Source organism: Mus pahari, chromosome 3, assembly GCF_900095145.1.
Source record: "Mus pahari chromosome 3, PAHARI_EIJ_v1.1, whole genome shotgun sequence".
Lineage (NCBI taxonomy): Eukaryota > Metazoa > Chordata > Mammalia > Rodentia > Muridae > Mus > Mus pahari.
Window position 1 is genome coordinate 65,792,832 of NC_034592.1, and position 25,924 is coordinate 65,818,755.

A 25,924-nucleotide genomic window follows, 5' to 3' on the forward strand; every position below is an offset into this window, starting at 1 on the left:
TCTGCTGAAGGGACCCTGATATAGCGGCCACTTGTGAGGCTGTGCCAGTGCCTGGCAAACACAGAAGTGGAGGCTCACAGTCAGCTATTGGATGGAACACAGGGCCCCCAGTAGAGGAGCTAGAGAAAGTACCCAAGGAGCTGAAGGGGTCTGCAACCCTGTAGGTTCAACAACAATAAGAACTAACCAGTACACCCTGAGCTCGTGTCTCTAGGAGCATATGTAGCAGATGATGGCCTAATTAGCCATCATTGGGAAGAAAGGCCCCTTGGTCTTGTAAACTTTATATGACCCAGCACAGGGGAAGGCCAGGGCCAAATATTGGGAGTGGGTGGGTAGGGAAGCAGGGGCCGGGGTGGGGTTTAGTGAACTTTCGGGATAGCATTTGAAATGTAAAAGAAAATAATAATAATAATAATATAATAATAATAAAAAGAATTTAAAAAAAATAAAAAAAAATCTGTGTCAGTAAAAAAAAAAAAAGTGGGTGGAGCTCTGACTCACCTTGTCTCGTCAATGTAAACAGCTTCCAGTACTGATGCTGCATATTCGATATTCTTCTTTAGGTCAACGACGTTGACATCACCTTTCTCCAGCTGCTTCACTAAGCATCTTAGTCTATTTCCAAAAGGGAGAGAGAGAGAAAGAAATAGATTTTTTTTATAACCAAGTAGAAATAGCTCAGTGTTAAAACACACTAAATAAAATAGTTAACATAACTACTTCTAGGTCATTATGCAGAAATATTTTCATTTTATATAATTAAAACCAATACTATTAATATAAGTAATTATTAGAAGTGATATTCATGTCTCAGGAGTATTAAAAATATTAGTATGCAGCATGATAACCATATTCAGGGCTAGTTCTCCTAAAAATTCAAGACTACGTGTTGAAGACACTTTCCTAAGAATATATTTTTAGGCTTAGAATTTTATCCATGATCGTTCTGCTTTCTCGGGGCTGGCCATGTTATCTTCTGACAGCACCGTGACTAATGTGACTATTGTCCACTATATGAAAAACAGGCAGAAAGATGAAATGTGAAGCTTGATTTGGGGACATAAGCAACTCTGTCCCAGAGACCCCCTCCCCTCATGACACTTTTTTTTCTGCACAGGCCCACAGTAATGGACCGAAATACCCAAACCTAGGAACCAAGAGAAATCTTCCTTGCTTAAATCATTTCTATCTGATATTAGTTACAGTGATAAACATTCATCAACACTAGTTTGCTACAATAGTTTTTTTAGCCAGGGTGAATCTGAAAAATATTTTCTCTTGGCATTGCCAACAAGACCAGGAGTTTCAATTCTTAGAGGAACTTCCAAGTGTCAAGTGCAACTAAGTCAGGTCTATAATGCCGATTGACACTGACTCTGAGATGATTAAGGTCAACGTTTTAGGACCCCAAATTTGAAGATAATGGTCTTACAGCAATAGACATTCAACATGGTGAGATAATACAAATATGATCTGGATATGAGTGTGACAATTTGGGGAACTTCTAAGCATAAATTATAACGCATCCATTTTTGGAAATAAATGCTTTCCTGGGCTAAAACCACATTGCTTGTCCAGATTCAGTGTCTTTCACAGAGTACAGAGGACCATGAACTACTTTCTGTACCCAACACAGATAAGCAACATGAAGACACCTTAGGTATTTCCCTAAATTGTCAGATGCTTTAATTTCATCTCTGTTCAGAGGTGACGGCAGAACACACCTACACTTGAGCACTAGCTGTAATAGGATGACTTTAATTTTCCGGCAATTTACTTTTAGTGATTTCCAATACCAAGCTTTAGAGTATTCGCGAATGAATTGAGAGCTTTGCAAAAAAAAAAAGGGGGGGGGAGGGAAAAAGGGGGAGTTGACATTCCTCCACCTCCCTCCATAGAAAATGTCACACCTCAGTTAAAACTTCTCAAGGTGGTGTGAGGAGGTGTGAACTATCACACTTTCACAACATTAATTTTGTGTAATAGAAAATCCGCAGACATCAAAACATGAGTTGTACATAGCAATTGACTTACACAGAGTTGACACAGCAAAATAAAGTACACCTTTTGGGGAGTACAACTCTAACAAGCTCCACAGAGGGCGGTGGTAAGCTTAGCATGGAGGCTTGATGCAGCACTGTGAGGATAGTGAAGTGGCCCAGAAAGAATTCGGAAACTTCAATCCCGTAAACTTGAAATTTGGTCAAGCTGCCTTTCCTTTATGAAAGTACAAAGAATTTCCGTTTCTCTGCACTATGGAAATATTTATCATGAATATATTCTCCTTGTGAAAGTTGTTGAGTACTGCTTGACCGTAGCTCGCTGGAGAGTATACTTTGCAAATGGTGTGTTTTCTACATAATGATCGTTGATGGCTGAACAGTGTTCCACTAGATCTGTACCACATCTTCTTGATTTATGCACTGAGATGGGACACTGAAGTTGTTTTGATTTGGGGCTCTAATGAGTAGTATTAGAATAAACGTATACAGAAGTCTCATTCATACTCTGACTTTATTGTGTTTTATATGTTGTCGCTTAGCTATCTTCTTCAAACTGAAAAGTCTCCCTCGCCATGCCTAGGGGGGACTTATAAGCAAGCTTGAAGATTGTGTCAAATCTTTAGGTAAGTCTATTTACACATTTCCAGATGGTTGTTCACTGGCCCAAGGGTGAAACTCCACCCTTAATAGCACTTTCTCATAGACTTGGCGAAAGAGGGTGTCACCAGAGTGTAAGTTTTCTGGTGGGCTGTGATTTGAGCTGCCTTCCCAAGTGTATCTTCATTGTCATGATGGGTTGCAGCCTCAGAAACAGTGAGCAAGATAAACCTTTCTCCCTTAAGTTGTTTCTGTCAAGTATTGAGGTCTTACAGATGAAAACATAACTAATACACCACCCTAAGAATGTCAGGGAAGGAAGATGGAGGTGATCTGTGCCAGGCATGGCGACATGCACCGCTAATTGCACCAGTTGACATCTGAACCAAGTGGAAGACAATAAGTCCAAGACCACTTAGGGCCACAATTACTCTGAACTTCATATGTACACAACTAAACCTAATCATGAATCAAATGAATCAAAATGAAGAACTCAAGAATAAAGAAAAGTTCATATAAAACTAGAGGATCACTTCCTGGAAGGTTACCCCTAGGTGGGTTTCTAACTCAGCCTGAGTGGTCCCCAAGGAGTCATTCCATCAGTAGCCTGTTACAGTAAGAGGTTATAACATATGCACAATAAGAGTGGGTATCAGGAATGTGAAAAAGTTTTATAAAGAAAGGTATTTCCTACCTTAAAAGACTGACATGTATTTTGGAATGATTAGGATTCCCCTTTCTTACCTCTTTTGTCTATAAGCACAAAATATTTACTACTGAGTGAACATGTATATATGTATATGAGTATAAGAATATTTATGAATAAAATTAAAACATGATATACACACAGATGCAAAATTGTATTCAAGTTCTCCACTCTTATTAGAATCTTTCTATCGTCATCATCATGATCATTAACTGCTTACATTGGTTTGGTTTTATTTTGTTTTTACTAGGGTACCAGATACATCTGGAAAAATACCTATCTCATAAAACCTCTGAAGATTTCTGCCCACACTTAGTAACCAAACCATGCTTTATTTATTCATTTTAAACTCACACACTGAAATATCTCCTTATTTGTTCTGACACTGAGTCACACATTTAGCATACACATGAAGAGGTAGAGAAAATGATCAATAATGGGGTGTTAAGAAAGTGTGTCTAAGATAAGGCTTGAATGAAATGAGTTAACTAGAAATGCCTTCTGTTTTTGTAGAATTAGGGAGACCTGAAAACCAAGGTCTTAAATAAAGCTGGCTGTACCTTGGATCTTAGCATTTCCACTACCATTAGATGGGATTCTGCATTTGCAGGATGGGAAAATCACCAATAGGCTTAGGTTTTCGTTTTTAATAATTTACCTGACCTCTCTGACCACTGTGATCATAAAGAGAGCCAGAAAGAGGGAGAAAATATATATTTGTCTAATATTTTTTGTTCAATTTATTTTAGCAAAGAGCATAATCTTAAAAGACTCTTTGGAATGAGAAATTTTGTTGAAACTTAGCAACACATTATATATCACATGTAGAATAATACCTAAGGAATTTGGAGTGTGACAAATGTGGAAGCTTAACAGTAAAGGGATAAAAAAAATTGAGATAATTTGTCTTATAAAATACTGAAATACAGGGACACTTGATTGACTTGAAATTTGAACAATTATAAAATATTTAGCATAGTCTGCACAAAAATTAAACATTAGGTAACTAAAAATGTACATACTTGACTGAATTGAGAACAGTGTCTCAGCGCTTTCTACTTAGTTTAAGACCTACAATGGTGACGTCAATGAGAATTGTCCCCACAGGCTTATGTGTTTGAATACTTTGTTCACTAGTTAGTGGAACTGTTTGGGAATGGTTAGGAGGTGCGGCCTTGTTAGAGGATTGGACTTTGAGCTTTCAACATACTGGAGCCATTCTCAGGGTACTCTCTGCCTTCTGTTTGTGGGTCTGGAAATGAGTTCATAGCTACTGCTCCAGCACCATGCCTGCTTCTATTCTCCCTGCCATGATAGCCATAGAATCCTAGCCCTCTGAGGCTGTAAGCCCCAAATGAACCCTTCCTCCCATAAAAAAAAGGAAGTGTGTCTAAGAGAATCACATGATCGGAGGTGGTGAATGCAGATAGGAGGCTCCTGGGGTGGGAGGGCACATGGAGATTGGGCACAGAGGAGAAAGGGGAAGAGAGAAAGAGAACATGAAAAGTTTATGTGAAAAGTGCTTTAATGATAACACAGGAAGGCATACACAATCAACTCACCTGGTAAAAAGGGGGCTCACAATCACTGACCCACCAAAGAGCATGCATGGGATGTAACAGATGCGCAGCTTGGTCTATTAGCTGCTCCTTCAATAACTGGAGCAGAGCTGTCTCTGAATCTGCCTGCCCTTGGATCCCCATCTCCTAACTGAGCTGCCTTGTCTAGGCTCAGTAGGAGAAGTCCTACTGTAACTTGGCATACCAAGGTAGGTATGTCCAAAGAAGGCTTCCCCTTCTCTAGAGAAAAGGAGGAGGTGAGGAATGGGAGGGGAGAGGGAGTTGACTGGAAGGAGAGGAGGGAGCAGAAGCTGTGATTGGGATGTAAGTAAATAAATAAATAAATAAGAAAGAAGTGCCATAATGAAAGCTAACTCTGTATAAGAAAATAAAAAGACAAGGGAGACAAATATTGGCCAAAATGCAACAGGAATGACTAAAATGGTCAACAAGATTTTTAAAATGCTATTTATTATAATAAAAATCATAAAAAGAACACTGCGGTAATACATTCAACAACTTTGTCAAAATGAACCTTGAGAGATACAAACTATTAAATCTCCAGAAGTGGATAAAAACTGAATTTGCATTACAAGTCCTCCCCAAGAACCAAGAGAGTAGTGTGGAAGTTGAAAGAAACTTGGGAGTAGATGGTAGTGCTCACATTAAGTATGGGTACATGAAGGAGAGATGACATCACAACTATTGGGATAAGAAGATACTGAGCCACTTTCAGGAAGTCCTGCCTGCCTTGAAGCCTAAAACAATATAAAGTAACTATAAAAGCCATTAGAAAATGAAATTATGGTCTCCAAATGATCAGGAAATTAACACCTGTGCCTCATCAAAGCTGCAGCACCTTCTGATGTAAGGCCATAGCACACTCTTTCCTTCATGTTCCACTGTATTGGTAACTGGCTCCCTAAAAATATGAATCACTGATGGAAACAATGAGGAAAATGGTTGGATGAGTTCCGACTGTACAGTGTTGTGGCTGCATGGGATAGCAGCCTACTGGACCCCAGGCATTTACGAAGGGATACACCATAGGCACTTACACAGCCCAACAAATGTAACTGTAGATGATGGATGTCCCACCTATAGGGTTGCAGACCCTTCAGCTCCTTGGGTTCTTTCTATAGCTCCTCCATTGGGGGCCCTGTGTTCCATCCAATAGCTGACTGTGAACATCCACTTCTGTATTTGCCAGGCACTGGCATAGCCTCATACGAAGCAGCTATATCAGGGTCCCTTCAGCAAAATCTTGCCGGCATATGCAATAGTGTCTGGGTTTGGTGGCTGATGATGGGATAGATAACCGGGTGGGGTAGTCTCTGGATAGTCCATCCTTTTATCTTAGCTACAAACGTTGTTTCTGTAACTCCTTTCATGGGTATTTTGTTCCCTATTCTAAGGAGGAATGAAGTATCCACACGTTGGTCTTCCTTCTTCTTTGATTTCCCCAGAGCTCATGTCTCTAGCTGCATATGTAGCAGAAGATGGCCTAGTTGGCCATCATTGGGAAGAGAGGCCCCTTGGTCTTGCAAACTTTATATACCCCAGTACAGGGGAATGCCAGTGCCAAGAAGTAGGAGTGGGTGGGTAGGGGAGCAGGGCAAGGGGAGGGTATAGGGAACTTTCGGGATAGCATTTGAAATGTAAATAAAGAAAATATCTAATGTTTTTTAAAAAGAAGATGATGGATGTCCTCCTATCCCTAAGTTTCCTAATTGTGTCACTGTATGTGTACATGTGTGTGTGTGTGTGTGTGTGTGTGTGTATGCGAATAGCATGTTTTATGCCTCAAATGTGCACAACACTAAACAGCAAGTAATCGATTAGCTTTATTCCAGTAGCATTTAGATATGGTTATAGTCTGCTTTAATAGAACACAACAATCCTATTGACAGTGTGGTCATCTCTCACAACTTGTGGAAAATTGTGGTCAGGACCTTTAAAGATTCCAATGTCTATGGCTACCTAAATCTTTCAGAAACTGGTAGAGTCTTCTCAAGTATCCTGTGCAATGTTCTTAGGATTGCTTATAATCTTTAATGCTGTATCAATACTGTGCTAGCAGATGCTATGTTGCACTCTTTAGGGCATAGTGACAGGCCTGTGGATGTCCGATTTAGATGCAATATTTCTTCATTACGTTCAAAGCATGGGTGGATGGGTCAAGAGGCATGGAACACCTGAGCACAGTGCTCCTGCCACTGTGATGAATGGTTTATCCTAAGTCGAAAATTACATCTAGTTTTCACTCTTCTCTAGTGACAAGTTAGTAAAGTATTTATAACTGATTCAAGGGATGTTAGCTTATTGTTTTACAGAAATAGGCATTGCATAATTTCCAGCATGTCAAAGTAGAATTCCCTTTTAAGTACAGAGATAGTTAGAAAGACCTTCAAGATCCCCTTCTTTCTCCTTGGAGACAGAACAAACAAAATAAAAACCTGTACAACTGTATAACTCTAAGACAGAAAGAATTAATCATCTAGAACTAGTCACTGTTAACAGCTCAAAAACACTATGATTTAAATAAATATATACTAAAAATGTAATAAATGTATTTGAGGCTGTGTGTCTTGATGAAAAGACAGAAACTTTTGCCCACTAATGAGTTATTTACTCAAATCAAGGAGACAGGCTACGAATAAGGAACACTCATTACAGCTGCACTGGAGCGCAGCTTAACATCTTCAATGTCATATTCCTGGACTTGGAGAACTCATTTAGCACTCAACTCAGTTGTACTTTGTCAAATACCTCTCATTTGCCTCTCCTGTCTCTGTGGCTCTCTGCTATGGGCCTTAGATACTGAATCTGACCTGTGGAGAGGGATGCTATCATAAATCAGAAGCACAGAGCACCAGAGGAAGTAGAAGGGAGGGAGGAGTGGGGGCTTCATGGTACTTGTTCAGTTGTCCTGAAGGGTCCTTCTCCTTTTCCTCATCCCCCTCCTCCTCTTCCTCTTCCTCCTCCCTTGCCTTTGCCTTCCTCCTCCTTCCTTTCCTCCCTTTCTCCTCTCTCTCCTCTCCTCCCCTTCTACAGAGGAACCTTTTTGTGGGAAGCTCTCTACAGAGTTTTTCCCTCTCTCCTCTCCCTCCTCCTCCCTCTCTCTCTTCCTCTTCCTCTCCCCCATCTTTGCCTGTCCTCTTTCAGTCTCTTAATTATTCCATCTTCCTGTTTTGTTCTCCTTTCTCTGAATTTTTATAACTGTTCTGATCATTGATGCTTCTGGTCTATGGGCATTCCTAAGGTGCCCTGCTACTAAATTGGAAGGCGTTATGTAACTCTGGATGCATCTGTGAATACTGTACAAGTGTAAAGACTATTAATTTCTTCTTCTCCTGTTACCTGTGGTGCATCTGTTTTAGCCTGCCACCCACAATGCACCCCAGTGGAGCCATGTCATGCTCTCTTTCCAGGGGTGTTTACTGCAGCCCTGTGACTTCATGAGAAGCACAAAGGCGGGAAAGCCAAGGAAGCCTGCCCCTACTTCACAGAAGCAAGTCGTATAGACCCAAGTGCCATCTTCTAGACTGACTGTGGTGATGGGCATATAGCCAATGACAGAGTTAGTTAGGCTAGGAAATCATCTCACAGAAGGTCTGGGTGCAGTCACCACCCAGGAAATGCAGAGTATCTAGAAATACTAGAAATCCACAAACAAACTGACTCTCTTACACCGGGGGGGGGGGGGGGGCGGAGCCTGATACTGGGAAAGAGTGTCTGTTACGAGGAGGCACTGATGCAAGATGAACCAGGAAATTTGTGGTATATTTTTAAAATTTAAAAAAATATATAGAGACATTAAGGGATTTATGGTTTTAAAAGTAATCATGGTAGATTATGTTTAGAAGGCTGTATTGTTTTTCACCACGTAGACTTCACTAACACAATAAAAGAATTAAAAATACAAACTAACAGTAAGGCCAAAGAGGGCAGTAAAGAAGATGAGAGTAAAATCCCAGCCCAGATTTGGAGCAGGGTGAGGTGTGGTAGCAGACTGGCAGGGTAGTTAGCCTGATGCAACCTACAGTCACCTGGGAAGACAGTCTCAAGCAAGAAATTCTCTAGATCAGGTCTGCCTCTGAACATGTGTGTGAGGACTGACATTTGATGTAGGAAGGACCCAGACCCACTAGTGGATGACACTATTGCGTAGTCTGGGTCCTGGAATGTCTGAGAGTGAATAAACATAGCTAAAACTAAAACACAGCAGGAGTTGTGTAGCTGACAATAGGAATTCCTTCTTTATAGTTTTGGAGTTCTGGAGGCTGAGCCCTCGATGAAGGCCTGCAGGTCGAGGGCTAGCTCCAGCTTCCTTCCTCCTTTTGGTGTTCCTCCACTGGCAGAAGAAGCAAATGAGCTTTTATTAAAAGATCACTTTTAGTACAGCAAAGATTTCCTTTCTGTAGCCCTGTGGCCTCAGGTCTACTCACTTCCCACAAGCTCCTCCTCCACAAACCATCTTTTTGGCAAGTAGGAGGATTAGATGTCACCATCCAAATTTTCGGGGGGAGGGTGCGGAAACAAACATAACAAGTGGCTTGGAACATTTAATTAATGCAGAACCACATACCATCAGGCTTTAAAAATACCAGCAGAGAAGGAAAATCATATAAAAATAGATTTTTTTTTGGAGAAACATGCACACAAAAAATAAAACTACAGAAAGAAAATCAACATGGAATTTTTCCAATTATAATAGAGTGCATAAGAAAGCCTGATAAACAGAAACATTTCCATAATAGTACCCAAAGCATAGAAGGCTTTCTATTACACTTGACACCCAGCAAGAAGAAAATTGAGTCTTTTAAAGAAGCCCACACTTTCCCTAGAGATGCAATTCCTAGCACAGGCAGCAATCCAACATAGCTCAAAAAATGGATACTTTTTATTGTGAGGACTATTGTATACACTACCAAAAAAAAACCCAACAACTTCTAATTTAGGTGATTCATATTCTCTCTCTCTCTCTCTCTCTCTCTCTCTCTCTCTCTCTCTGGATTTCAAAATAAAATTAACCACAACTACTGATGAACATTATAGAGTTCCCCTTATCTCCCTCATACTGTGGCTTTTATATACACACAATCTCTCAGGGTCATTCCAGATGATTCTTTTCTCGTGAAGTTCTTTTAGGAGTTTTATATTGACATTGACAATAGAAGAAATGATGTCATTGCTATCACCTTCTGAGTGGCAAATTCGGGGATGATTAACATTAGGAAGCAGAAGTATTAAAATCAAGAACTTAATTCTTAGACTTGATCCCTGGAGTCACAAGACAACCAGGCGAACAGTAAGGAGCCCTCCACATCAGTAACTGTGGGGAGTTTTGTTTGTACAGTGGATCACCATGACCTAGGTTGTTTCTGCTGTGGGAATACTCAATGCCACTGGGACAGGCAATCCTGCCTCTGTCCTTTGACTCTCTAAGTGTTCTTGTTAGATAAGGATTTGGGTATTTACATGGCTGTTGCGCTACAGACTTCTCACATTATGCTCACAAAACTATTCCCTCAAAACAGTCTGTGATTTCATGGACTCAGTTCATTGCATAGCTGAATGGTGAGTGAATTCAATCCCATTCCTAGAGTCTGCTACCACTGTCACCTGGTTATCAACTCCTTCAGCTTTATTGCCATCATCTTCTCTGCATCTATAGACAATGCCCACAGATCTCACCACATCTGCGAGATACCAATCAATAACTCTCTTCTTGATTCTGGAGAGCTATGTCTTGGAGTTTGTTTTCTCCTGGCCCAAATCTGCTTGAGTTGCCCTCCAGTTTTGTAGCACACTGTGTACCCTGAGGCTTCTAATGACAACATTCTTTATAATCACCTGTTTCTGGATTCAGTAACTTCCTCCTTTCTCAGTTCTCCACACCTTGCTTTAAAACTGACATCCTCTAGTTCATTCCAACAAAATGTGCTTGGGACATAAATCCTTGTGTTTCTGAGTGCTAAAAATATTTTTTTTTCTTTTCTTTCCATGTGATTGACACTTTGACAGAGTACTGTAAGCTGGGAAGCATTTTCTCTCAATGTATAAGTTCGGTTTCCTTGTGGTAGAGAGTCCACGTGGTAGCTGTGCTCTACTGACAGCTGCTAATTTTCTTCCTGATTACATCCCTCATGTCAAATGTCATTAAAACATCACTCTCCAATTACTTTTCTTTTGTTCACTTTCATTTTTATAAAGGCCTATCTCTACTATAATTTTAGGTGGGAAGCAGATTTCAAGTTGGAAAGAAAATAAGAATGTGTGAAAATTCACTATCTTTATCCAAAAAAATAAAAATAATATAAATAAAGGAGGTACCAATAGACAAAACCAATAAAGACATTTTTTATGAAATCTCAAAATAACTGGATAAAATATTAATGATCAAGAAGCTTATAGAGGCAAATGGACATTATTCACTTGGCATTGTGTAAAACTATAGATTGTTTAATCACCAGAGCAAGAAAAAAATGGCAGAGATATTTAAGAAATGAAGAATCACAATGTAATTCAAAGTTCATGTATAGATATCTCGGTCTGGTCTGCAAAGTCAGTGGATAACCCTGTAGCCCTTCTGTGTCATCCCCCTGACTCACCCCAAGACTCTGGCTGTGAAGACTCACAGAGCGTGTCCCACACTCCTTAGATTCTTGACTCATTTTCTTTTGGCAGTTTCAGTCTGACTTCTTCTCCTCACCAGTGACCGCAGTGTTTCTGAAGGTGTGAGACTCCCTCGTGTTCTATAATTCTCGTGGTGAGTTTTCTATTGCAATTTGGTTCTACAATGTCCCACGGGAGAAAAAAAAAAAAATCCTACTGAAAAAGTTATAATGAGTTCTTTACTTAGAGGTATTTAGAATAAATTAGCTTTTGAAAGAAATGACTTCACACTGGCTTGTGGAACAAATGGGTTGCAATAACTTGAGAGTGATACAATAAAATAACAAAGTAATCTCAAGAAATCTATCTGAATGCTAACCACATAGGAGAGAGGCCAGCCAGGGCTCTGATAAGCAGCTAGCCCTGAAAGAACCAGATGTTAAGCACATCCTGCTGAGAAAGGGGAGCAACTGCACGCTCAGAGTGAGGTGTCCTCGCCACATGTATTCACAGCAAAGAAATTAAAGAAGACAGTGGTTGTGACAGACGCTGGGACAGTGAAAGGAACAAAGTTATGTAGGAATTAATTTTTAAAATTCCCTCTCTTGATCAGTGCTTGGGCTAACAGGCCCCCAGGCTTACAGAGCAAATGATTACTGACAGAAAGGAAAAAAAATTCAGTGCTTCAAGCAAACAAACAGTCAATTCCACTTCCAACACTAGAGCCATGATTTTTTTTTTTTAGTTTAATATTAATATTAAACATTTAAGAAGTTTTAAGGAAACAAGTCTAAAGCGTTGAGGGAAAATCTAAGATATTACCGATATATATTCGTGCTTCTGAATTGATACACAAGTGTGCATTTGTATACAATATGATGAAGCCATAGGTATAATATGGAATGATCAAATCAGGATGTGTAGAATTTCCATCTCCTTAAGCATTCGTCATTTTTACACTTGGGAACTTTTCCAACTCCCCTCTTCTGTTCTTTCATATGTAGTTGTGACCTACTGTGCTGTAAAATGTTAGAGCTTTTCCTGTCTAGCTGCACTTTGTGGCCCAATACTGAACCTCCTTTGTCTTTGCTTGCCAGGTTTACATTACTCGCTATGATGTCTTTCAAGTCTCCCCACATTGTTTCAAATAACATGAGTATCTGCTTCTGTATCAATGGATAATCAAACTTTGGGTGCAATGCGTTCCCTTCATTGACTCATGGACCTTGAGGTTGGTTCCCTGTCAGGGTTATTGGGAAGAGTTCTGCCGTGAGCACAGGAGCACAGGAATCTCTCTGGCAGAAGGTTTTTGTTCCCTTTGGCTACATATACAATCGTAGTGTAAATGAACCACATTATGTCTCTAGTTTCCTGAGGACCTTCCACGCTGCTCTCCACCTTAATGTCTCACACTGAGTAAGAGACGGTTTAGTGTATTGAAAACCAGTTTCACAGTGGTGCCGCAGTTCTTTAATCCCAGCACTCAGAAGGCAGAGACAAGGGGTCTCTGTGAGTTTGAGGCCAGCCTAGTCTACAGTTTGGGTTCCAGGACAGCCAGGGCTGCACAAAGGGGAAAACCTGTCTCAAAACAAAAACAAACAGAAACAGTTCTACTATGAAATAAATTGTCCAAATTAGTCCTTGGGAACTGCTTAGCTGACAACTTTATGGTAACTTTTTCTCTTTCCAATTAACTTGAGGATCTGAACAGAACATCTGTACTGTGCATTTTCATGCAATTTTGGACTTTTTTTTTTAAAAAAAAGAACTATAATTTTTCATATGAAGTGAAAACCGTTAAATTTTCAGACTAGAGCAAAATATTTTCTTTGACTGAACTGAATGATTCTTCGTTACATTGAAAAGTCTTAGTACATAAGTAGAACACATTTATTGCCCTCTGCTTAAATGAAATTTTCATAATACAGTACTGGAGGCATAGTGGTCCAAGCCTGTAGCTATGACACTTGAGAAGAAGAGGGGAAGAGAATTAGGTATTCAAAGTGACCCTCAGCTGTACAGCAAGTCAACACTTACGTGAAACCCTGCCTGAAAACAAATCCAAATGAAAACAAAGACAAACCCATAACAAAATAAAAGTACCTAAACTCCAGACATCTGAACCACAAAAAGACTACAAAGCCATAGTGAACATCTTGCAATAACACAAGCACAGAAGCAAGACGACGCTCAAGTAGGGGTTCAGGAAGGCTCTGCCGAGCGTCTGACAAAATGATTACCTATCTAGTCATGGGATTTGAATTCTGACATTTAGGAGATTTTCTGAAATTCTCTCTTCATCATATTTTCTGCCCGAGGCTTGACATATAAATATATTCACAGGTTCATCTTCCCCAGATATTCTTTGGAGTCACTAGAAGTGAAACAAATTCTCAGAAGCATGGCTAATCCTTGCAGTTCCAAAGACAACAGATCTCAGGAGTAGGGAGATGACTCTGAGTCAGAGGGCTCGTTCCCCGGGCAGGAGGACCTGAGTTTGAATCCCAGCACCAACATAGTAAAGTAGGAACAACTGCATGCACTCAGGCAAGGGGCATTTCTGGGGATTGCTGACCACCAGCCTTGCTGAAATAGCCTCCTCTGGGTTCAATGAAAACCTTTGTCTCAGTGGAATAAGGCAGAAAAATACTAGAGAAAGTCCGCTTGTCTTCATATGACCTCTCCACCTGCAATCACATGCATATTCCATACACCATACCCCCACACGTTCTATATACCACACACATAGATGTACATCACATGTATACATCATACACATACATATAAAAATGACTTACTTCTATTTTTAATTGTAAGGCTCATAATACAATATGATTTGAAAACTTCACTTAGTAGTGAATATCTGTATAATGAAGTAAGAAGGTGTTTTTTAAACGTTGAATATTGGAGATGCTTCGCATGTGTAGGTAACATTGTAAATATCAACTGTAAATACTTTGAGATGATTTCCTCTAGTTACCTTGCTGGCCTATGCTTCAGGTTTACAATTTCAAACGTTGGTCATCTAAGCCCTTATGCTCTGTAGATCTTATGCATTTGATGATATTTTCAAAGCATTGGTTTACTAGATTTTTTTATGAGCCTGTATATTTATTACTTTTTTGTAGTGCTGGCGGTCGATATACTAAATGAGCTCTCTATCACAGAACTTTGATTATTCAATATGCAGAGTGTTTACCCATAGTGTGCTCAGCATCCCATCCACACCTATGTGTTATTGATAAAGTACAAATGTGGCATATATAGACAGCATTGATTGGAACCAGTGAGTTAACAAAAATTAGATATGAAGTTAGGAGGGGACATGGAGAAATTGAAGGAGGGAAATGGAGACTATCTTTGATTGTATTTCATTATATACAGTTATGAAAAAAGAAGTATAATTTTAAAATATGATGAATAAATGAATACTATAACACAAATCCATGATGGATAAGTACCAATATGTTGGAAAGCTATTCATCTGGACCTGTTCAAGAGAAATTTTATAAATAACCTCTACTATTGGAAAGCATGTTTGTAGTTTAATTTTACTGTTCTATTAGAATGAGCCACCATTTCTATGCATGGTTTTACTTTAATAAAAATGGCATTAATGGGTCATCTAGAAAGAGATTTGTGTCTCTCAGAATACTGTCACATTGTAATTAAGCCTAAAGCCATCTCTATGAACTAAATGTGCAGTATTTCTCACACATTTTTTCCAGGGAGTGTCCAACATCTCTCCCATAGACTGCTCTTTAGGCAACCATGTGTATTATCACAGGAACCTATGATTTTTAGTTCCACTATCACTGTTTGGGCGAAGGTGAACACTGATTCAAGTGCACACAGTTCCCCGAGGATCAAGACTACTATGTATGCTGGACACAAAGTTCAGATGAGACTAATAGATTACTATATGACCATCGCTATATGATGAGACTGGTTTCAAACTCTAGAGATTCACCTGCTTCTCAGGGTGATGAGACTAAGGGCATGCACCATCACAGCTGGCCTTAGATTTCTCACTACAAAAGTATGAATTGGAAAGTAACAAGAATCCAGATCACTAGTGGCAGATAGATGAACACTAACCAGTGCTCCTAAGGAGTTGCAGAAAGCAAAAAGCATGAAGGAGCAATGGGAATGCATGGCACAGAAGAGCGAGAGCCTGTGAGAGAGAAGACTGAGGCCAGATCTTTAGAGGAGTCAATTCTTCTGCACAGAACCCCAGGAAGTTGCTTGAGTTTCTCTCTTTGCAACCACAGACCTGCAAAACAATGGGCAATGTTCTCCCCACATTCTAGGTCAAATCACAAGGCCCCCCAAAATGAAATCTCTCATCTGCTATGGCCTGTGCAAGAAGGCTTTTAGCAGAGGGTGTGACACAAAGCTTTTAAAGTGTGGAAATGCTTCACCACCATTGCCTTGAATGTGAAGGGCTGTCAATACTGTCAAGTGTATTTGACATAATGCACATTCCCAGGCACTGGTTGGAGACCCCTGAACCACTCTCTCCAGGGACATGAGCATGGCTCAGTCTCAGAATTTTTAAACAACCTCCCTGTTTTGCTCCTCTAGAGAAAATTGACGAACATAGCCTGTTCTCACTGAGATTGGGCCCTGAATGAGTTAACTGTAGCTCCTCCTGTTCTCAGCATTACAAAAACTATGACTTGTTGCATAAGCTTCCACTGGTTTTTCTTGTTTTGATCTTTTCCATTGGTAGGAAGCAAAATGACACTTTCTTCTGCCCTCCCATAACCCAGCTCCACACATAAGAATATTGGCTTTGATTATTAAACTCATTTTTGAAAGCCCCAAAACTGGGAAAGCAAAAGCCTTAAAATAAATCTTTTTACTTGGATTAGCAACTAAAGGGAGTGTTCATTAAAGTAGACTAAGGTTCCTTTGGTAGCTGTAACTCTGAAGTTAAACCTAAACAATATTCTCTAAGGACAAATGTGACAAGAAGAGCCCAATACAATACCCCGCACCAAATAAAATAAAGAACAGCCAGAAATCTGTGCTCTGTTAGGTACTGGGAGAGGAAGAGTCAGTTTTCTCTAAGGATAGGTGGACTATACTCTAGCTAATAGCCACATATCCAAGAGTATACAAGCAATACAAATTAGATCTAAAAGTGGGAGAATAGGGGGAAAGGAGCTGAATCTGGAAAAAGTCGTAACAATGGGAGTGGTGAATATGAGCAAAATCTACAGTATGAAATTCTCAGAATGCTAGTAAAAATAAAATCATAAAGAAGAAAGCCCATGTTCTTAGTTACATCCTTCTACATACAGAGTGATGCTAGGCCAGTCACTCAGACTCTCTCGGTATTCAGGCTCAGCCTTAGTACCCCGTGTTCGCCTATTTTCAATAGCCAGCCCTGTGCCTCTAACAGAACACACCCAGTCTGTGTGCCTTCCATAATTCCAATGCCACATTACACAGAAATACATATTTTTTTTAAAATCTTAGAATTTACAGAGCATCACAAACACAGAAAACGTCAGAGGCAATCAAGCAAAATGAAAAAGCTTGAGGCATCATACCCCTTACTGCAGACTGTCTTACAAAGGTAGAGTCTCATAATGATAGGAGCATATAAAATAGAGACACTGATCAAAATAACAGAACAGGTAGTGGAAAACTTCATCATTCTCTTATTGATTCTTTCTTTTCGAAGGGGCCAAGAACACTCAATAAGAAAAAAGACAATCTCGAAAATAATTAGGACAACTAGACACTCACAAGAGGAATGACATCAGAACCTCATCTCACACCATGTGTAAAGATAAATGGAAGAGTTAAAGTCAAACTTGACAACTGGGTCTAGAAGTGTTGCTCAGGCATGTAGCACCTGTCTGTCACGCCATGCCCTGGAATGGTACTTATCCCCACTACAGCAGAAACAAGCAAAACCATCCCAACGTTTCAAGACGACTCTGAAGACATAGGAAAAAACACACACAGCATTGTTTTGGGAATGGGTATTTTGTTTGCTTGGTTGATTTGAGGGTTTTGTACAGAATTTAAAAGAACTCATGCAAGTTAAGAGGAGAAAGAAACACATGCTATTATATCAAACTAAACTGTCTCTAAACAACACAAAGGTACAGTGAAGAAAAGAATCTACTCAATAAAAGAAATGGTTGATATCCACAATACATGCGGGAGGTAGGGAAGAAAAAACAAAACAAACAAACAAACAAACAATAACAAAAAAAACTCCATAGCAAGAAAATGAACAAGCTGATTATCAAAGGTAACTGTCCTGAGCACATATTTTTTAAATGACATCCAAATAATCAGCAAATATAATGAAAAGTAAATTCCCAGCCAAGTTGACCAGAAAGGAAATGTGAATAAGAATCACAAGGGAAACCACTTTACATCTGTTCAAATGGTGAACAGTGATAACAAGGATTGGTGGAGATGTGGAGAAAGATGACCCTGTGGAACACTGGTGGGGTGTAAATAAGTCCAGGCATTGTGAAACATAGTATGGGAATTCCCCAAAAGAAAATCATTATTTCTGAACATTTGATATTAGTATTGATAGTCATATTGAAAATACATTTTGAAATGTCATTTGCACAGGAGAATTTGTTCTTTTCTTCTATGGGAGGTCACACTGACAATTCTATTCTGTAGGCATTTACTAATTACAGCCTAAGTCAGCACAAATCACATGCAGGTTTGGAACACCGAGGGAGGAATGTCACTTGCAGCATGTATAATTCATAAAAGCATGAAAGGTTTTCTTTAAAGACCAATATTTTCATTTAATCAATTTTGCAACTAATTACTTCTACTTAACTTGAACAAGGGTGTATGGGATTTATGCAAATTATCACTTCTGAACTGTTAAAACATATATTAAATATTGACATGATAAATAAAATATATTGCTATAAATATTTGATTAGGAACTTTAAATGCAACTAGAAGTCACAGAAAAGTTTTAAAGTGTGTCTCATGTTCATGTTCAACTGTAAGTTAATCAAATTTTTATGTGGATAGCATTCCCTTTCATTTTCAACTAGGCAGATAATAAAAGCTACTATAAAATGAAACAAACTAGAAATCAATATGAATAACTACAGAACAAGTCAGTAAACTCTTTAAAAAAGTGAGATTTGTTGAAGTTCAGTTTTAGAGACTTTAAAACAGTAACAATAGTGGAAATTTAATAAATAAGAAAAAGAACTGTAAATAAAGAAAATAATAAAAAAAAAGAAGAAAAGAACTGGTATTTACTTTTAACTTTGCTATTATTGTTGCTGCTGCAATTGCTGTTGTGTGTTTATGTTGCATGCGCATGTGGACATGAGTCACAATGCTGTAGTGTGTGTGTGTGTGTGTGTGTGTGTGTGTGCGCGCGCGCGCGCTAGTGCTCCTGTGAAGATCAGAAGAGGCTCTATAGAGCTGGTTTCTCCTTCCTATTTCACATGGTTCTTGGGATGGACTAAGGTAATGAGGCTCCCACAGCAAGCATCATTCCCTGATGAGCCACTGGTACATAGTTAGAATTACTGCTATTTTTTTATTAGATATTTTCTTCGTTTACACTTAAATGTTATCCCCTTTCCTAGTTTCCTCTCTAAAAATCCCCATACCCTTCCCTGACCCCCTGCTCCCCAACCCACCCACCCCCACTTCCTGGCCCAGGCATTCCCCTGTACTGGGGCATACAATCTTCGCAAGACCAAGGGCCTCTCCTCCCACTGATGGTCGACTAGGCCATCTTCTGCTACATATGCTGCTAGAGACACAAGCTCTGGGGGTACTGGTTAATTCATATTGCTGTTCCTCCTATAGGGCTGCAAACCCCTTCAGCTCCTTGCATACTTTCTCTACCTCCTTCATTGGGGACCCTGTGGTCCATCCAATAGATGACTATGAGCATCCACTTCTGTATTTCCCAGGCACTGGCATAGACTCACAGGAGACAGCTATATCAGGGTCCTATCAGCAAAATCTTGTTGGCATATGCAATAGTGTCTGGGTTTGGTGGTTGCTTATGGGATGGATCCCCGGGTGGGGCAGTTTCTGGATGGTCCTTCCTTCAGTCTCAGCTCCAAACTTTGTCTCTATAACTCCTTCCATGGGTGTTTTGTCTCCCCTTCTAAGAAGTAATAAAGTATTACTGCTATTATTTGCTTATATCCATAGGTTCTTAGATAAGGTCTAACTCACCATTCCCAGACTGTTGTTTCATTTTGTGTATTCATGCTTTTCACGTGAGCTATTGTAAAGCTCAGTATAGAAAAAATAGTGCTGTCTTTCCAGTGGGATGCTGTTACCCCAGAACAGATGGAACATGGCAATAGTTGTAATGCAACAATGCCAGTCAATCATATAGCATGCAATTTTCTTTTTCTATACTCAACCAAAATCCAAAACATTGTGCTTCTAACAATGAAACGTAAGATCTAAAAAAACATCAATACTACATACAACAAAAATTCATACCAATACCAATACAATACAACATAATTCAGAACACTGTCAAATCAACTTTACAAATCCAGAAGGCTGGAGAAAGCGTCAGGGCCAGCTGCCATAGGTAGCGGCTAGAATTAGAAACCATGGTCAGTGGTTGAAAAACAATAATCAAAAAGTGGCAATGAGAGAGAAAGTTCATTCAGTTTGATATTATTCAGTTCAGTTCATACAAATCTCCAAAAACAAAAAAAACAACCAACCACCACCACAAAAAAACAAGCCGTTGTTTGAAGAGAAAATGTGAATCCTCAAATGGAAGCAGTTTGTAGATAATATGCAGCCAGGTCAAAAGAGGCACAAGACTGCAGCCGAAGGAAACCACCACAACTGCTATAAGAGCACTTCTGGAATAAAGATATTGAGAAGCGAAATAACAGTCAGCCACTGATGTACGCGCAGCTAGACAGTGGTGGAGCAGGTGCTCAGCAGCTCAATGCAACAGCTAAAACTGTGGAGTCCAAGCATTGAAGGAAATAATTTTAAATGAGAAAGGGTCAGAGTTCCCAAGTAATTAAGCTTGGCAAATCAGTTTGCAAACTGAATAGTTGGCAGACAGTATAACCGAGGCAGGCCATGATGGAGGGGAAATCATGGTGAAGGCACAGAGAGAGAGAGAGGGAGAGAGAGAGAGAGAGAGAGAGAGAGAGAGAGAGAGAGAGAGAGAGAGAGAGGGGAGAGGGGAGAGGGGAGAGGGGAGGGGACACAGGGGAGAGGGGACAGAGGAGAGAGGGGAGAGGGGAGAGAGACACTACAGGAAGGAGAAACAACTCAAGAGCTAATTTCACTTTCAGAATGATAGCCTGTCCTTCTGTATTGTAACATGATTTGGGTTGGTGATTGCATTTTTATTACCATAATTAGTAAGATGCTCTGCTGAGCTACCTCACAGTAGGGTCTGCAAAGAAAGGAGGCTTGCCAAAAAAAAAAAAAAAATCCTGTGGGTTTTTATATAGATAGGTATATAAATAGATGGTTATTTAGTAATATCTTCTCCTTACTGGGGAATAAGATAGGCAAAGAAAATATTCCTTCCATGGTGTAGAAGAAATAATTAGGAATAAAAAGTTACAAGGAATTTGAAATTTCTAGAAAATATCAGCTGAAAAGAATAACCAAAAAAAGTACTTTTGAGTACAGGCTCCTCTGTTAAACAGCCAGCTCTTCTAAAACCTTGCAAATAACTTCATGACCTCAGTACACATAATTTCCCAAAGATATTGCTATGGCGAATTGATCCCTTTGCAGACAGCACAACTCCATCATGTGAACTTTTATTTCTATCATCCACACTTCCCAGTTCCCCCAGATTGCTTGGTTCCTTGCTACCAACACAGCGATGAGTACCATGTTCACACTTGTCTACCCTGACAAATACCACAATGTTCAAATACCAAACTAGTTCCTTTTCTACCCAAGCACTTAGCTGAAGTTACATTTCGGAGTGGCTCTGCAGAACTGAGTCTTCAGATCTGTACTCTAAAGTCTCCCACCCAACTGCAACGATGATTTTTTACTTTTTTTTTTTCCTGTCTCCAGATATTGAAGAGATAGTGGGAGATGCCAAGGATCTGAGCTCCTTACAATACTATGCCTGTTGCATTTTGAATTGCTTCCTAAGCGTTCAAATGGGTACTCATGTGAAAAAGTATCTCACAGGGACATAGAGCCAGTGTGCTGTGAGACTGACTACCTTATAAAAGAAATACTTTCCTGGCTATCACAAATTCCACTCCTCTCTGCCTTTAATCAGTACTGTCTCCTGACAAAGTTTAGGTGAACCTGTCTCCAGAAACTATTTCATGACCTCCTTTGCAGTTCCTGATTTTGTTGTTGCTCATAAGTCTGTTTACTATGGTGTGCATGAATTTATTTTCTTTTCCTTGTTTCTATTTCTACACAAGTGCTCTCTGCATAGCCCAGGCTGGCTCAAATCCACAGCAATCATTGTGCCTCAACCTCTCAGTGCTAGGATCATAGGCATGTGTTACCATGCCAGGCTACATTTATTCTTTATGATCAGGTTCATTAATGTGCTATTTACATGATAAGCACAATTATTCTTAAACAACCCATCAATGAATTTTGACAAGTGCACATAGACATGGAGCCCTCAGCTGAGGTAAAGACAGAACACTTTCATCTTTTGTTGCGATGTTACTCTTTCCCACCAACTCCTCTTGGTGTCTGATGTGTTTTCTGTCTCTGTGTTCTGTTTTCCTAAAATGTCACAGAAATGGAAACATATTATCCAGAGCCATCTGGGTCTGGCTTCCCTCACTGAGGAAATCTTCATGTCCTCAGACTCGGTTTTGTCATTTCATGCATGAGGAGTTTGCTCTTGTTCATTGCTGGCTGCGAGGCCATTGTATTTTTCTAAACATGGACTGACACCAAGGTTTATAAGAGCCATAATAAGAAGCCTTCAGACACATTTCTCTCAAGGGAGGGAGGAAGATGTGGGTGAGAGGACATTTAAAATGTAAATAAATAAAATAATTAATAATTAATTTAAAAGGTGCAATACATCATTCATACTGATGAATTATTTTATGTTCATTAAAACTTTACAAAGAGTATTTATGAATTTGCATAATTTCATTAACTAAGTATCAAGTGAAGGAACAGGCATTGGGATTTGACTTTTCCAGAGGGTCAAGCTGAGATTGAAAAGAGATGGACGATTTGCTCACCACCCCATGCTTAGTAAATCACCAGACACTGGTCTTTTGAATTCTCAGTTCTTTGCATCCTGATAAATTCATCATATTAAGAACGGATTCCCACAGCCAATTTTATTGTTAACAGTATTTGTTAAGCTTGCTGGAGACTTCACTTTGGGGATTCAGGAGAGGCAACTAAGCGAGTCAGAAATGAATAACGTTTTTTTAAAAATCTTAGTCTCTTTTTCTAAATTATATTGCAAAAGATTATTATAGGTTTTATATATATGTTCCAATAGTTGTTAAATGTGCCACACTTGTAGAAGCATTTAAAATGTTTCTGTGTTGAGATTATTACATTAATTGTAGAAAAAGACAGGTAAAATGTTGATAATTATCTCATTTCTACTGTTTTTCATTTTTTTTTTAGGAATCTAAAAAAAAAAAAAATCTGCCAAATTTCTGTTGGATTGCAGCACTCAATAAAAACAGTGAAAGATGGCCTCTCTCCTCCTGCAAGACTCTAAGAGCAGACATGTTTTCACTGTCCCTCCGTTGACAAGCTAGTGTTTAGGTTTAAGAGGCTTGTGTTTTGGTTTCATCTTGCTTCCCAATAATAAATTTCTGGTCTGGAATTTAGACAAGTTTAGTTATGCAATGCATCTGAATACGAAAGTTAAACATATTTCCAGGCTGCCCAGATGTTTGCTCTCTCGTGCATTTATACCTCATGACACATGTAGTGATATGCAGCTCCAAAGTTGTTTTAAATATTTATGCTCATTTTTAAGAAAGCAGATGTTCTTTGGACATTGCTCATCTGCTTCAGAAAGGAAGGTATTGCTTGAGAAAAGCCACAGTCATTCAGTGACAGGCTTGTAAATAGCATTTCATGTCGTCTCCACTAAAGCTACATCATGTGCATGAAGGTACCATTGGTTCACAAAGATATTATGACAACACCCCATCCTGGATACACAGTGGGAACCAAGTTCTGCGCATGTTGCAGCACATTGTCAGTGAAAGAGTCCTTTCTCGCTCTAGCAGTGTAGATACACAGACAGACAACAGTCTTGGAGGACAGTGAATATAAACACAGATTGTGGGATGAGGTTGGGTATGAATATCCAACCTAATCAAGGTTGGTCATTTCTTAAGGGGATAGTAGAAGAAAATTCTTGAAATATATGCTGGTTAGAGCAGATGTTAGTAAAGTGACATGCAGAAACCCAAGCACTAGTGTCCTACGGCAGATACCTGCAAAGAGGGTGACTTGAATGGATTTTGGGGAGTGGAACGGGAAAGGAAGGAACAAGAAGTCTAACAGAGAAGGGAAGAGAGCTGGTGTGCCAGCCAGGTTGGGACCTAAGAACAAGGAGATGGCCTTCCTCTGAGTTTTTGATAGATTCATAAGCATGATGCTATGCTACATAGGGAACAAATGGAGACTGTGGAGATGAACAAAAGACAAGCATGGAGGGAGACAGAGAGGGAGAACAATTGCTTTCTGTTTGGTGAGTACATGCACTTGTGACTTTGCATACTATTTCCTCAGTTTTATGTAAATATATAGTAAGAGTTACTTAACTCTATAGATATATCTGATTAACGCAATGTAGAGATCCGGGAACTAAGACTTCAAGGGTATAGATATTCCAGCTACACTGTAGAGAGTCAAGTTGGGGTTCAAATAATTTAGCTTTCAGACTCACTTTATTTCAATTTAACCAGTTTCTCAATGTTAAGATGAATTCCTCTGCATTTCACAAATAATAAAATTGCACCCTTCCCTCTTTTTTTAGCTGACTGAACGTGTCCTTTTGAGGCAGAACACTAGAATCGATGTATTTCATTAGGCAATATCTTGAGTTTTTGTAGCTTTTAGTAAAATTATGGTTTCTTTTCCAAACGCAAAATGACAGTGTAAATGATGTCTCCCACCTTCCTTGTCCCCTGCTGAAAGCCACCGCAGTACCCCATGCTGCCGCCTGACCTAAGCTAGCATCACTGCACGTAGAGGAGCGGTCTCTGGCGCCTGTCTTCTTCAGTGTTCCCTTTCCGAAGACTAGCATTATTATGCATGTAAATCTATATAATCAAGAAAGCATTCATATGAAGTGGTGAGTCTCTTACACAGAAAATTAAATGATGTGGTAGCAATGTGCTGGTCTCCTAGACTCCAGGGAGCTGTTTGTCTTGATGCCCACGTGACAATCATGTGAATGAAGAAGCTCTCACTGGAAGATGTATGCTGCTGCCAGATGCTTCCTTCAGTGCCACAGAGACCCCAGGAGAGAACCGTGTGAAGGATGCTGACTCTCCGTGGCTTCTAAACTATAAAGTATATATTACTGACCATCATTTTCTCCACTCATCGAACTCCATACGGCAGGGTACAAGACCTTCTCTCCCTCTTCTGTCACCTTTAAGAACACTTTAAACCACGTGTTTTTCAGTATGCCAGCACTCGCAGCATGGTGTGCTCATTCTTCTTGTTTTCTTAGTCACTCTCTTCATGTTTATATACTCATCACACATGCTGAGAGCTGCCTTGGGGAAGAAATGTTTTCTTCCTATTGAACTGCCCCTCTCTTCTTTTATCCCTTCTACCTTCGTGTCCTGAAAAGGCCAGACTACTTCTTGCTGTGTGATTTTCCTAACTTGACAAACTTTGTTTTTCTGAAATATACAAAAATCATCATAGTCTATGTTGTTACCCAAGGGCAAAATGATTCTTCTTGGTGACTGTAAGTGGACCTCAAAATCATAGAAGAAACACGTGAAGCTGGAAGATTAACTGACAATCTTTATATAACTTTAACATAACTGGAAGCTGCCTATAACAGCACTGAGGTGGCTGTAGCAGGAGGCTGTCAGATGAAGGTCATCTTGTCTCAAAACTAGTAAATAAACAAAGCAAATGAATGAATGAATAAATAAATAATAAATTAACCTTTTAAAGTAAAATAAAATAAATAAAATTCCCTAATTATATTCTAACATGTCTCTACTGGTATTATTAAGCAAGCCACATTACCTGTGACATTAATAATAAACGCCCCACTAATCAGAGAAGCTCTAATTTCTATGAGAAATCACTTTTTTCTTTTTTTATTATTATTATTTTCTTTATTTACATTTCAAATGCTATCCCGAAAGTTCCCTATACCCCCCACCCCGCCCCTGCTCCCCTACCCACCCACTCCCACTACTTGGCCCTGGCCTTCCCCTGTGCTGGGTCATATAAAGTTTACAAGACCAAGG

The 25,924-nt window shown here is 39.5% G+C and overlaps 1 protein-coding gene across 5 annotated transcripts in view; it reads right to left on the minus strand.

Moving 5' to 3' along the window:
- Positions 1-25,924, minus strand: part of Pde1a (phosphodiesterase 1A) — a 287,640-nt gene that overhangs the window by 91,765 nt on the left and 169,951 nt on the right. For all 5 annotated transcript variants that reach the window (XM_029536147.1, XM_021192360.2, XM_021192362.2 and 2 more), the window contains one exon: positions 505-618. In XM_029536147.1, the coding sequence (XP_029392007.1) occupies positions 505-618 (114 nt within the window). The remainder of the gene's footprint in view (positions 1-504; positions 619-25,924) is intronic.